At 44.8% G+C, this 14,121-nt stretch overlaps 1 protein-coding gene and 1 long non-coding RNA gene across 4 annotated transcripts; one reads left to right on the top strand and one right to left on the bottom strand.

Moving 5' to 3' along the window:
- Positions 1 to 150: 150 nt before the first annotated feature.
- Gm51472 lies at positions 151 to 2,327 on the top strand. Its single transcript, XR_003946727.1, has 2 exons — positions 151 to 516; positions 1,046 to 2,327. It is a non-coding gene; the product is annotated as a predicted gene, 51472 (long non-coding RNA).
- Positions 2,328 to 5,718: 3,391 nt separating this feature from the next.
- Zfp114 (zinc finger protein 114) lies at positions 5,719 to 13,867 on the bottom strand. Of its 3 annotated transcripts, none has more exons than NM_001029933.3 (4): positions 13,740 to 13,867; positions 12,723 to 12,780; positions 11,013 to 11,139; positions 5,719 to 8,516 (listed from the first exon to the last, which is right to left on the bottom strand). In NM_001029933.3, the coding sequence occupies exons 2-4, from the start codon at positions 12,735 to 12,737 to the stop codon at positions 6,901 to 6,903; spliced, it is 1,758 nt and encodes a 585-aa protein (NP_001025104.2). In that variant the 5' UTR covers positions 12,738 to 12,780; positions 13,740 to 13,867; the 3' UTR covers positions 5,719 to 6,900. The 3 variants fall into 3 exon arrangements, with proteins under 3 accessions (NP_001025104.2, XP_011248816.1, XP_017177644.1); XM_011250514.1 differs by lacking the exon at positions 13,740 to 13,867 and adding an exon at positions 13,512 to 13,517; XM_017322155.2 differs by lacking the exon at positions 12,723 to 12,780 and having other exon boundaries at positions 13,740 to 13,864.
- Between the last annotated feature and the right edge of the window lie 254 nt (positions 13,868 to 14,121).

Genomic DNA, 14,121 nt, shown 5'->3' with positions numbered 1-14,121 from the left:
CTTCTCCTGCACCATACTTGCCTGGATGCTGACATATTCCTTTCATGATGATAATGGACTGAACCTCTCAACCTGTACGCTAGCCCCAATTAAATGTTGTCCTTATAAGAGTCTCCTTGGTCATGGTGTCTGTTCACAGCCGTAAAACCCTAAGACACTGGGTGATGAAGGAATGAAGAAAGGACAGACACACAGACACATGTACAGACAAGCTGGGATCAAATGAGCCATGTGCTCTGATGGAGACACACTAGCAGTCCCAATGTACTTATTAGACACCACTGAGCACCAGGAAGCATGATTCAGGAAATTTTAACATGAATACTGATGCAAAAGGGTATACTTTACATGGTGTTCAGTCAAGTTCTTCACCTAGCCAATAGTGTTAGTACTAAGGAGTAAATGCTTGTTTTGCTAACAGTGGTGATTTTCTCAGTTAATTTGTAGGCATTAAGTATCCTTGATTCTCTATATTCTGGCCTAAACTGGACACTTTTTAAAGTCTTGGATACTTTGGTAAGTGATAAAAATAGCAGTTTTTCTAGTTATATATTTATTGTGCATACATGGATGGTGCATATTAAATGGCATAACACAGACAATGATGATAGTGTTGTTGGACACATATTGGCTGCTTAATGCATGTCATGCAAGTGTCCTAGTATCTTTCTGTGGTCTCACTTAATTCCTTCCAGGACATTTTGATGGAGGTACTGTTATTCAGATGGGGAAACTGAGGCACTGAGAAGTTGTCCAAGGTCATCAGGCCAGAGCCTTGAAGTGTGAACTGAGGGTCCTTCAGGTTTGCAGAGCCTGTGTTCACTCACACCAACGACCCGGATTGCCATGATATTCACAGAGATGTGTTTCTGAGAACACACTACACTTCACACTACAGGTGTGAGTGGGTGGGAGCACTATGCCCCAGGAAGCTGACTACAGGGCTTGTACAGGATTGCTGAGGATTACGAGTCTGAAGGCAGGGGTGAGGTTGGGGAGCATTTTCAAATAGTCTTACAGGGAGGGCCCTTCTCCATTTGCTTAGGGAATAGCTGAGCCCTGAGCCATGCAGATACAGAGGCCACTTCCTGTGAGGAAATGATGCTTCAGTCAACATTACTTCTCACAGTCATCCAGTTTGGTTAAAGCCTTTCCCACAGCCTCTTTGTGAAGACCTGGATAGATGGTGAGAGCTCCCAGCCATGGTATCCCAAAGGTAGAAACCTTGAAAATCTTGTACATGGTAATGATATATTTATAGAACAATTTTCTGCTCATCTGTGATTTCTGACATTTGTAAAGAATTGATCTCTCAGCCAGGAGGGAATGGCACAAATCTTTAATTGAGGAACTCCAGAAGTAAAGGCAGATGGATCTCTGGGTTTAAGGCCAGACTGGTCTACAGAGCACGTCGCAGGATAGTCAGGTCTACAAAGACAAACCCTGTCTCAATAAACAAAACAAAATAAACAAACAAAAAGAAACAAACAATCTCCCAAACATGAATGCTCCTGTAGGATGAAATTTAAAAGTGTCAGTTTTTTCCTAACGGGCTCTCTCCCAAATAATTGAAGCAGACATTTATAGATTTATTCACCAAGTTTTAGGCACAATAACTGAGCAGAATTCCTAACCCTCTCTATGCTGTCTAAGCTACTTCCTAGCCACATGCCCTGAGCAACTTGCATTTAGTCTTGCCTCAGCTCCCTCTGCGACACCTGTTTACTCTCAAGCAGAACTCCCTTGGTGACTCCACACAATGCCTGACCTCATGGTGACCCGGTACTTCTTCACCGGTCCTGTGGCCCCATTCTTTCTCTTTCTCTTCTCTCTCAAACCCCTGGCTCAGATCAGAAGTCCAGCCTTTCTATCTCCTCTGCCCAGTCACTGGCTGTTTAGCTTTTTTTTTTTAAATTTATTTATTTATTTTATGTATGTGAGTACACTCTCTTCAGACACCAGAAGAGGGCATCAGATCTCATTACAGGTGGTTGTGAGCCACCATGTGGTTGCTGGGAATTGAACTCAGGACCTCTGGAAGAGCAATCAGTGCTCTTAACCACTGAGCCATCTCTCCAGCCCCGGCTGTTTAGCTTTTTAATAACACCCAGAGATAAATGGAGAGCATTGATACAAGAGATGGTCCAATATTCATGGCAATGCCAGTGTCTGGACTATAACCAGTCCTGAGGCACAGAAACCAACATCTGAATTCATAGTGCACAAGACCTTCCTCCAACATCTCCCCTTTCAGTACATTGAAAAGCTCTTTTCCTTATAATAATAAACTAAATACAGTAAGAACAATTATGAAACAAGTATGAAAACTATCAGGTAAGAATTCCATTCACAATGTCCAGTCCATTTATAATTGGCAACTTTGGAGAAAGTACTCTACTATTTATCCTATCTGGTTGAGTTCAGAGTTCTATGCTTAAATTGTTTTCTATCATACCTTGCATTTTTATCAACTTAAAAAAATCTACTTAGACATAAAAATATCTTTTAAAAACATTTTCTTAAATCCTAAACACCTTAAGCTTAGTTGAAGATAAGAAGAACGTAGCCTTCAACCCAATCAGAATCTTGAGAAGGAATCAATATTACCCGAGGACGCAGGAAGTGCAGAGCAAGCAGCTTCCAAAACTATAGACATGACAGAGACAGCTGGCTGCCTGGACAGCTACCCCAAATTTCTCTAGAACTTTGAACTATCCCATCCTCAGCCTTCTGTCCCAATATATGACAGACTGTTTTGTGAAGCAGGAATTATGAAGGGCTTGCCTACCTTGTCCTGGCAAAGCTCAGCAACCGACTTCCCTACATCAAGTTTGGCCTGTTTGGTCTGCAGTTGAAGCAAGGGCAGTTTCTCTCCTGGTGGCTAGCTTACTACTACCACCACTATTCTCTTTCTTTCTCTCTCTCTCTCTCTCTCTCTCCCTCTCTCCCTCTCTCCCTCTCTCCCTCTCTCCCTCTCTCCCTCTCTCCCTCTCTCCCTCTCTCCCTCTCTCCCTCCCTCCCTCCCTCCCTCCCTCTCTCCCTCTCTCCCTCCCTCCCTCCCTCCCTCCCTCCCTCCCTCCCTCCCTCCTTTCTTTCTTTCTTTCTTTTCTTTCTTTTCTTTCTTTTTCTCTCTCTCTTTCTTTCTCTTTCCCTCTTTCCCTCTTTCTCTCTTTCCCTCTTTTCCTCTTTCTTTTTCTTCTTCTTCTCCTCCTACACCCAGGAGAGGGCATCAGATCCCACTACAGATGGTTGTGAGCCACCCCATGTGGTTGCTGGGAATTGAACTCAGGGCCTCTGGAAGAGCAAGTAATGCTCTTAACCGCTGAGCCATCTCTCCAGCCCCAGCTTACCAATTCTAAAGCAAACTCCATATGGAGATTCTTGGATGCTCAGCATCTTTTTAAAAGTAGAACAGGGGTGCTTCCAGGAGCTGACATGTCTAGAAAAGCCTTTAATTAATAAAATATCTTTAAGTGCCACAATCTGTGGATCTCTGAAGTTTTGGAAGACCAGCTCTCTAACTATAGTATATCTGAATAGGCATACATTCTTTGTTTCTAGATATTTACTATCTGTTCAACTTTGAAAACATCTTTCTGTAATTAACTAGACTACTATCTAGATGAATTTGATTACCTGACTATCAACTAACATTTCTTAATTATCCTAAATATTTTGTAATAGCAGATTTCAAGGTCTAGAACTCCACATTGTATTTTAAAATGAACTGCATAGGTTCAATATCTTAAATAGAAATTGTAACTTACATACTATATTTTAAGCAAATATAACCTTAATTTCATATCAATATACAATGATCTATATCATTGTAAGATTTTTGGCTAAAAATAACTCTATAGTTTAAGAGTAGATTCAATAACCTAACCATATGTCTATTATTATATTATATTAATTATATCATATTAATATATTATTCCTATATTCTGCCAGCACTTTTCAACCCTTCTCCCCATTAACACCTGACAAGAAAGGACAGAGGAAAGAAAAAGGAAGAGAGAAATCCCTGAGTCTAATCACCTATACCTTGTTTCCTCCCTGATCAAGACCATTAACAACTTGTAACCAACATCCTTTTAAGAATGATCACCATCCAACAAATGAGCAAAACCACCCACCCCATGTTTTGAGAGTTAGAGAGTCATTAAAATTGCTTCTTGATGTCCGAGGCATCTTTTTTCCATTGAGGGTAGGGCAAGAAAATTGAGCTACTGGCCAGTCTTAAGAAAGCTCGCTGTAACAATTGCTGTCCAGTCTCTGTGTGTCACAAAAGCGCAGTCTTAAATGAAGTCCTGACTGAAACAGTCTGTGAGGCTGGATCATTTGGGGTCTTCTGATGTCAGCACCTTTCTTTGAAGCTGTCCTTGAAGCAAGTTTGGATAAAACAGCTATTAAGGCAGTCTAAGGTTGGATCAAGTTGGATGCTGGAATAAACAGTCTCAGTATCTCAGCATCCTTCTCAGAATCCTGTCAGGGCTGCTCCAACTCACTGGTATCTGGATGTCTTACTCTGTAAAAATATAACTTTCAGAGGTAGCTATATTTTTGTATTAATACATGTATGGAATTTGAAATATACACAGATCTGTGAAATATGATTCTCTGCTCTTTGTATGACCGGGTGAAAGGTACCTGTCGTCTTTACAAGTTAGTTTGGACTGTATAACTGTCTTAGGTTGGGTTTCATTGCTGCGAAGGGACACTACAACAAAGGCAACTCTTGTAAAAGAAAACATTTAATTAGAGTTCATTTATAGTTTCAGAGGTTCAGTTCATCATCACAGCAGGAAGCATGGCATCCTGCCAGCAAACTCGATGCTGGAGGGAGATTTTCAAGTCGCAGGCAGTCTCAGAGATGTTCCCTTGGAGAGGGATCAGCACCACGTCACCTGGTATTGGCCATCATGATTTCTTTCTTGCTGTCTGTAGCCAAGACCTTCAGGGGTCTCCCCTGATCAAATTTGGGTATAATACATTTCAGTGGAACCCACAGTTTGTTTTCTCCTGTTGAAACCAATACAAAACCTCTTCCCCTGTATGACACACATTTCCTGTCTTCCATTCTGAAGGTAGGACATTCTTTTTGTTGTTTTATTTATTATTATTATTATTATTATTATTATTATTATTATTATTATTATCCGAGACAGGGTTTCTCTGTGTAGCCCTGGCTGTCCTGGAACTCACTCTGTAGACCAGGCTGGCCTCGAACTCAGAAATCCGCCTGCCTCTGCCTCCCGAGTGCTGGGATTAAAGGCATGCACCACCACTGCCCAGCTAGGACATTCTTAATATGAGCAGGCTGATTTAGTTTAGTTGTTTTTTCTATAATCCAGCGTCTCTCAGGAGCTATTGTTTTTCTTCTCAGTAGCATTTAAGAATTTCAGTTAATAAGGCCTCATGTCCTCTATCTGTGGGATATTTGTAACCCCTTTCTGTTTGTTAGACGTCTCTCTAAAGCATGACTAGATTCTCTACAACTGCTTGTCCTCTAGGATTGTGTGGTAAACCTATGTTTCATATTGTGACATGCAAAAATGGCTTCACTTTAGTAGGCACATAGACTGGGGCATTTTCAGTTTTAATCTATACAGGTATACCCATGAATCCCATAACTTCCAAAAGTGTGTAATGAATCCCATAACTTCCAAAAGTGTGTAATTACAGAATCAGCTTTTTTTTTTTTTTTTTTTTTTTTTAAGAACTTAAAGCATAGCCCATTAAAATCCTGAATATGTGTTTATGGAATGGTACACATATTTTAAATTTCCAAACTCTGCAAACTGAAATATACCCATTTGCCTAAATTTCATTTCTTTGAGTACTTTTTTGGGCAATGGAGTTTGATTATAGAAAGAACAAGTAGGGCATTTTGTTATAATTTCCTTGACTTGTTGCCAAGAGACAGAAAATTTTCTTAAACCTTTCTTGTTGGGTTGAAGAGATGGTTCATGGATTAAGAGCACTGGTTGCTCTTCCAGAGGACCAGGGTTCAATTCCCAGCATCCACGTGGAAGCTCACATCTGCCTGTGACTCCAGTTCAAGGGGATCTTATACCCTTACACAGACATGCATGCAATCACATAGAATAAATTTTAAAAAAAAGTCTTTCCTGTTAACATTGTATTTCGTATGGAATTCTAAAGCTTCTAGCACATTTCTTATCAATAGCTGATCATTTTCACCATTTCCTTGCGCTTAGAAGCCTGGTAGATCAGTATGTGATCTGATCTGTATTGTATACAATAAAGGGTTTCTATGTCTGTTGTATTTGAATAAAAATTTGAAGTTGATTTTGAATCATCCTGAATAAGTTCAGGAGTTACTCTATGCAAAACAACTCCTGCATACTGAAAGTCAGCAACTATGGTAGGACATTCAGAAAAATCAAATAACACCATTTGAATAGCATGCAACTCTACTTTTTAAACTGAGGCATATGAGACTTCGAATCACTTTATATTTTTGTGACTTGTAACCAGCCATTCCCACCATTCTTGCATCAGTACGAAACGGAAGCATTTCAGGGATTTGTATTCTTTTTTCTTTATATGAACAGAAGTCACCTGCTTTTTGGATATTTGTTGTTAATTTCTCACATATAGCTGCTACGAGCTCTTTGTCAATCTTGATTAACTACCCATACTATCAAATCTTAGCACAAGTATGAGGCTGTTCCTGACAGTTGTCTGTTCCTGACAATTGACAATTCTTCCTTTTATAATTAAATAAGGAACTTTTCATAATGATCCCAGTAGGAGAATGAGTTGAGGGTTAAATAAAATAATATGCAGCCCCCTGTTAATCTCTGAATCCTCTGGGTTTTGGGGCAATTTTAACCATCAGGAGGAGCATGGAGTCCATCTGATGGCAGAACACATCTAGCGATTCCTTGCACTGTGGACCCTCTGGTGGTAGACGAGATGCGATCTCTGACTGAAGCCCTTACAGCAGATGCCGCAGATATAGGGCTTCTCCTTGGTGTGGACCCTCTGGTGTCTTTGGAAGTGTGAGGCCTGACTGAAGCCCTTCCCACACTGCTGACACGTGTAGGGTTTCTCTCCTGTGTGGACCCTCTGGTGAATACTAAGCCCTGTGCTCTGGGTGAATTCCTTCCCACACTCCTCACACTTGAACGGCTTCTCCCCGGTGTGAATTATCTGATGGACTAGGAGATGGGATCTCTGGCTGAAGGCTTTCCCACAGCTGTCGCACTGATAAGGCTTTTCCCCCGTGTGCACTCTCTGATGAGTCTGAAGATATGAAGTCCGACTGAAGCCCTTCCCACAGACACTGCAGACAAATGGCTTCTCTCCTGTATGGACCCGCTGGTGGCTTTGGAAGCTTGAGGCTGAAGTGAAACCCTTCCCACACTCTTCACATTTATATGGCTTCTCTCCTGTGTGGACCCGCTGATGGCTGTGGAGGTTGAAGCTCAAGCTGAAGCGCTTCCCACACTCGTCACACTTGTAAGGTTTCTCCTCAGTGTGGACTCTCTGGTGGGTGTGGAGGTTCGAGCTGCAGCTGAAGCGCTTGCCACAGTCTCCACACTTATATGGCTTCTCTCCTGTGTGAATCCTCTCATGGGCCTGGAGGTGTGACAACTTTGTGAAGCCCTTCCCACACACCTCACACTTGTGAGGCTTCTCTTCAGTGTGCACGCGGCAGTGGATGTTGAGATCTGAGGTGCGGCTGAAGCCCTTCCCACAGCTGTCGCAGTGGGAGGGCTTCTTGCCCGTTTGCACTCTCTGGTTAGTCTGAAGATGTGCGTTCTTGCTGAAGCCTGTGCCACACTTGTGACGTGAGTATTGCTTTTTTCCTGGATGAACACTTTGTTGAATGGGGGTGTCCTCATGTGTACTACGTACAGGGGACTTTTCCCCTACTAGCACAGGCTGATGAAGTTCGTGATTGGGTCTGTCAGTCAAGGCTTCTTGGCCCTTGCTGCATTGGTAGACCCTCCTTTCTATGTAAACATGATGCTGGGTGCTGGGTGACACTGGAAAAATGACTTTGCCACAGTCACCACTGCTGTGGGCTTTGTCTCTTTTATGCAGTGCGTTGTTATGGTGGGAAATGCAACTCAGCGTGTCAACACCCGGAAGCAACTGCCGAGGCTCCGTTTTCACCAGCGTCTTCGGACACTGCTTCTGAGGCTTCTGTTTCTTGCTAAGATGTGTCTTACCCCAAGAACTCTGAGCCCTCCCAGACAGAAATTCCTGATTTTCAATAATGCTGGAATGGCTGTTTGTGGGACTCTCCGGACAGCTGGCATCCTCGGAGGCCTGGGGAAGCTGCTCTGCTCCCCAGTGGCAGGGGAAGTGGCACTGCTCCAGGAGGTGAGGACCCTTCCCCTGAATGCTGATGACAGCTTCTGGAGCTCCGGCCAGTTTGTTGGCATCATGGCTTGTCACTTGCCAGCACGGAAGCCGCCCCAGTGAAAGAAACCTCAGTCCTGTTGTGTGAAGATGAGTCGTCTTGCCTGGACTCTGGCCTCCTGAAAAAATAGAGATTAGAAGGTGTTATCAGCAAGAATGGGGACATCGAAGGTCCTAGTCCTCACTGCTCTCTGGAAACATCAACTAGAGACCAGCATCAAAGGTGACTGTCTGAGACCTCTGAGGAACAAGGTCTACAGGGAGAGCATCCACTCAAAAGAAGGCCATTGTCAACCATAGTGAGAAATTTAGGATGAGCTCAGAAGCGAAGAAGGTTCAAGTCACCTTCAACCTCTGCTGAGCACCTGACTCACAGAGCCTGTGTGTAGCCTTGAAGAAGGATAATGGGAAGGAAGCACTAACTCTGTGGTAACAGGTGTGGTGGTGCTCAGACACCAGCGGAGGCAGGTGCAGAATGGAGAGATTGAGCGAGAGACACATGTAAAGCAGGGCCTGTGAGGGCTCCCAAGCAGATGAATGCAGAGAGGGAGGGAGGGAGAGAGGGAGGGAGGGAGGGGAAGAGAGGGAGGGCAAGATAGAGAGAGAGAGAGAGAGAGACAGACAGACAGACACACACACCCCGAGACAGAGAGACAGAGGGGGGTGCACACAGCACTCTACCAGGAAGAGAATTCTGGGCAGAGAGAAGTAAGCTCTAACAGCTAAGACACAAAGACAGAAGCAGGGGAAAAAAAAAAAAGGAGATAGGCAGAGCTGGAGTGTGAGGCCCTAGGAAGGGGAGGCTCCAGTCAGGCACAGGGAATGAAGCCTGTCACCGAAACTCTTGGGAAGCTGAGGCAAGAGGATCACAAATCCAGGGCAAGCCCAGGCTACATAGCAAGACCTCGCCAGAAAACAAAAAACTGAAAACAAGAGTTTACTGAGTGAAATGGGAGGCCAACAGTGTGAGGCTGGTCGCGGTTTGATGGAACTTTTCCATCATACCGGAGGATGGCAGAGAGGAAGCACAAGACAAAGAGCAGAAGCAGTGTTGGGGCGTCTGGAGGTGGCACTTATCGGTCTGGGTCGAGGACACAAGAAAGGGGCTGTGGAAACTCCCTGCCGCTAAGGAAAGCCACTGAGGTCAGGCATGTTGGGGGAGGGGGTGTCCCCGCATGGAGGCCCTGGAGAGGCCATTATGTGAAGCTGTGAGGGTGAAGCCTGGATTGCCTTGGAGACCCCAAGAGGTCAGAGATGTGATCACCATGGGATGCCTGCCCATGGGATGCCTGCTGAGAAGAGCTACTAACAAGGGGTGGAAACCAGCCTCCCCACCCCCCACATAAATGTGTTACAGTCCACAGAGCTGAAAGGAGGAGGTGGAGATCTCAAGGGCACTTAGATGTCAGATGTGAGGATGCAGGGTTTAGAGTTTGCTATCATGTTTCTGTTTTTTAAGATTTATTTTATGTTTATGAGTACACTGTAGCTGTCTTCAGACACACCAGAAGAGGGTATCAGACCCCATTACAGATGGTTGTGAGCCACTATGTGGTTGCCAGGAATTAACTCAGGACCTCTGGCAGAGCAGTCAGTGCTCTTAACCGCTGAGCCAGCTCCCCAGCCCCTGCTTTCATCGGTTTTGTTCTATTTTTGGTTCAGTCTTTCCTCACTAAGCCCCACCTCCTTTGCTTTAGAAGGATATATTATGTGCCACTGTATGTTGGATTATCTGGGGTTTTTATCTTTTATTTTTTTATGGAAAGTTACACTTAAGAGATTGCATGAGTCCCAGAAGAGACTTTAAACATCGGACTTCTAAACAGTGTTAAGACTATAACAGACTCTGGGGATTTTATGGTTAGTCTGAATGCATTTTGCATTCTGATATGGCTACAAGCCTATGGGGGCCAAGGCGTGTGTGGTGGTTTGAATAGGTATGGCTGCCACAGGCTCGTGTGTTTGAATGCTTGGCACACAGGGAATGCCAAGGCTTGACAGGGATCAGGAGATGTGGCCTTGTTTGAGGAAGTGTGCTTTGAAGTTTCAAATCCTCAAGCCAGAACCAGTGTTGCTCTTCCTGCTGCCTTTAGATCCAAATATAAAACCTCTGCTACCGTTCTATCCCACCATGATAATGAACTAAATCTCAGAAACGTGGTATCAAGCCTCAGTAAAATTCTTTCCTTTTTAAGGAAACACACACACACACACACACACACATGCAAACTCATACTCAAAAAGAAATATTTTTAAAATTTCATTTAAAGCGCAGCATCTATTTGTAAAATGCAGTTGTAAAAAAATGAAGTGGACGCTGGAGAGATGCCTCAGTGATTCAGAGCACTGGCTGCCCTTCCACAGGACCCAGGGTGTGTGTGCAGCACCCACATGCTGGCTCACAACCATCTGTAAGTCCAGGTCCAGGGGATCTAATGCCCTCTTCTGGCCTCTGTGGGCATCATGAGTGAATGTGGCACAGACACACATGCTGACAAAACACTCACGTGCACATAAAATACAAAATAAGTAACCCTAAAAGGGAAGCAGTGGCGTGCAACAGACACACGGGTGTGAACTCTGACATCACCAAGGACACAGGGCCCCGTCCTCACCCACTGCCAGGAGGTTCCTGAAGTTCTCCAGCATCACATCGTGGTACAGCTTCCTCTGAGCAGCGTCCAGCAGCCCCAGCTCCTCCTCGCTGAAGACCACGGCCACGTCCCTGAATGTCACTGCCTCCTGTGACGGCAAGCACATTCCATGTTTCAGAAAAACTGCTATTTTTAATCAATTGTCAAAGTACCCAATATTTTTAAAAGTGTCCAGTTTAGGCCAGAGAATAGAGAACCAGGAATAATTACTGCCTGCCAATTAACTGGGGATATAGTCACTGTTATTAGCAAAACACACATTAACTCCTTGGAGTTGATGGTTCCAGGTAGCTGGAGAGCTTGGCTGAACACCATGTAAAATACCCCTGTGCATTTGTATTCATGTTGCCGTTTCTTGAACCATGGTTCCTGGGTGCTCAGCGGTGTCTAATAAATGTGCTGAGTTTCAGGGTTGCTGGTGTGTCTCCATCAGAGCACATGGCTTTTGCTCTCAGCTTGTCTGTACACATGTCTGTGTGTCTGTCCTTTCTTCGTCTCTTCATCGATTGAGTTGGATCAACCACAGAAGCCGTGCACTTGGTGGCAGCCGTACACTTTCCCTGGTTGTTCAGGAAATGAATGCTCAGGACGTCCCGTGCAGGAAGTGAGGGTGGCTAGAGGTCTGTGTGCATGTGTGTATACATGTGTGCATACATGTCAGTGTACTTAAGTACATGAGGGTGCACATGAATGTACAGGATGAAGGAGAACCCCTGGTGCTGGCAACCTTTCTTTTTGTTGTTTTTGAATCATCAGGGTCTTTCCGCGCCTTAGAACTTGCCAAATAGGCTAGGATGGATGCTAATGAGCACCAGGGAGCTGCCTGTCTCCACAGAGTCCCAGAAACAGGAGACCTGCTTCAGTGAGGTGGAAGAACAAAGCCCAAGTTTGAAAACATGTCTTCTGATGTCTACATACATGCTTTTGCATGTCCACAACCAACATCCTCACACAATAATAATAATACAAAAATTTAAAATGATCAAAATTCATGAACCACACCAATAGGGAGAATTTATATGTATTTGTAAGATAAAATTAGGTGAGCAGTGGAAAACGATGTCACTTTTAAAATGTAGGAAAACTTAAAAGACTTTTTTTAATGTATGTGCATGCCCTGTGTGTACATGTGTGTAGGTGCCCTGAGAGACCAGAAGAGGGCGCTGGACACCCTGGAATTGGAGTTACAGGCAGTTGTAAGTATCAGGTGTGGGTGCTGGGAACTGAGCCAGTGCCCTTAACTACTGAGCCATCTCTCCAGCCCACTTTTTTGAATTCTTTTTAGTCATCCTTTTACACTTTCCTGTGTGCACTGCACTTTGAGCACATGTTCCCACTGTCCTCTTTTTTTGTTTTTGTTTTTGTTTCGAGACAGGGTTTCTCTGTGCAGTCTTGGCTGTCCTGGAACTCACTTTGTAGACCAGGCTGGCCTCGAACTCAGAAATCCTCCTGCCTCTGCCTCCCAAGTGCTGGGATTAAAGGCGTGTGCCAACATGCCAGGCTCCCACCGTCCTCTCTTATCTCTCCTCCTTCCAGTCCTTTCTTCTCAGCAACTTCCCCTCTTCCTTCATGCAGTTCAGAGAGGCTCAGCTGTAGAGCACTTGCCCAGCATGCAGGGATCCTGTTTCCAATCCCTAGCACTGTGGGCATGGGGGAAGCAACCCGACTTACCTGTAACTTGGTCATTGTTCTCTTCTCTTTGAGACAAGGCAGGGCTCTGGGAAGCAAGCTGGGGGAGGAGGGGCTTCATGAGAACACTGCTAGGACAGTTGGGCCACATGGCTTCCTCAGCTTCTCCATCAGTCCTAAGGGCTGTGTGCGCTGGCCAGGCTTTTCTTTCTAGTTTCTACTCATAGGTAGTGCCATGCCTCACCTTGCTCACAGCTGGGGCTTAGAAAAGGCCACATTCTCTATTTCTGGGTGCTGGGCACTATTGCCTTCACAAATCTGGCTGTGTTAGTGGGCTTCCCAGAAAAACAAATCTTTAAGAAGCTCTGAACTCTGACGAATACTGCGTCATGATTGATCACTGCTCTCGGAAGGGTCTGTTAATGTGACAGCTCTTACACACAATTGTTTCCATACATAGGAATGATAGTCCTCCGCTCTGTCTCTCACACTAAAAGGTTTAAATACTAGTAAATTAAATGCTGTTCATCTGCACGAGCCCCCCACAAAGTCTCTGTTTCCATGTGCATGCAAATAATGAGATATAAAAACCCTCTCTAAGGAAAAGGGAGTTTGTCCCTGGGAAATGGCTCATCAGATAATGGTGACTACAGACGAGGGAGACCACCTGAGTTTCAGTCTCTGAACCCCGCATGGTGGAAGGAGAGACCGGACTCCCACAAGGTATTTCCTGATCTCCTTCATACACAAGCTGTGGCACGTCCCACTAAGGAAATAAGTAAGTAAATTAAAAAATGCAAAAAAAAAATCGCATAAAAACCAGTTGCAAACCACTTAAGGCTTCAGGCCACCTCTCATCACAACTCCTCCCCCATGCTCCCTTGGGATGCTAGATTCTTCCCTCGGACTCCTCCTTCCCCTCCGGAAGCAGGGGAAGTAGGACCAGGTAGCACCGCTTGGGGCTGAGCCCAGCAAGAGGGGACTCAGACACTGCCGCCGCCATCGCCATCGGTGCCCCAGTTCTCCCTGTCCGTGGACTTGTTTCTCCAAGGGACACACCGTTAGCACGAGCACACACGAAGGGCCGCAGGACGCTCCAAGTTTTCACATCTCCAGAAGCACTACCAGCCCGCCTCCGCTTGCAGAAGAGTCTGACCGCCTGGAGTGGGAACTACAATTCCCAGAATGCTTCAGTAGAAGCGCCAAACTATAGTGCCCTTCTGTAATGACATTCCCCAGCTCTCTAAAACCATCAATAAGTTCCAAGCTGTTTTAACTACAGTGGGCCCCCGGAAATCTTTTTTTTTTTTTTTTTTTTTTTTTGGTGGAGCGGGAGAGGAGGAGGAAGGGGGAGCTTGCTCTCCTGGGTTGCTTTTCGATTTATTCATTTCTGAAATGCCACTGTCAGGGCCTGTTGTTTGCCGTTGTTTGTAGACTCAAA

The sequence above is a fragment of the Mus musculus genome, chromosome 7 (genome assembly GCF_000001635.26).
Source record: "Mus musculus strain C57BL/6J chromosome 7, GRCm38.p6 C57BL/6J".
Classification (NCBI taxonomy): domain Eukaryota; kingdom Metazoa; phylum Chordata; class Mammalia; order Rodentia; family Muridae; genus Mus; species Mus musculus.
Note: the sequence above shows the minus strand (reverse complement) of the source record. Positions and strands in the feature narration are given on the sequence as shown.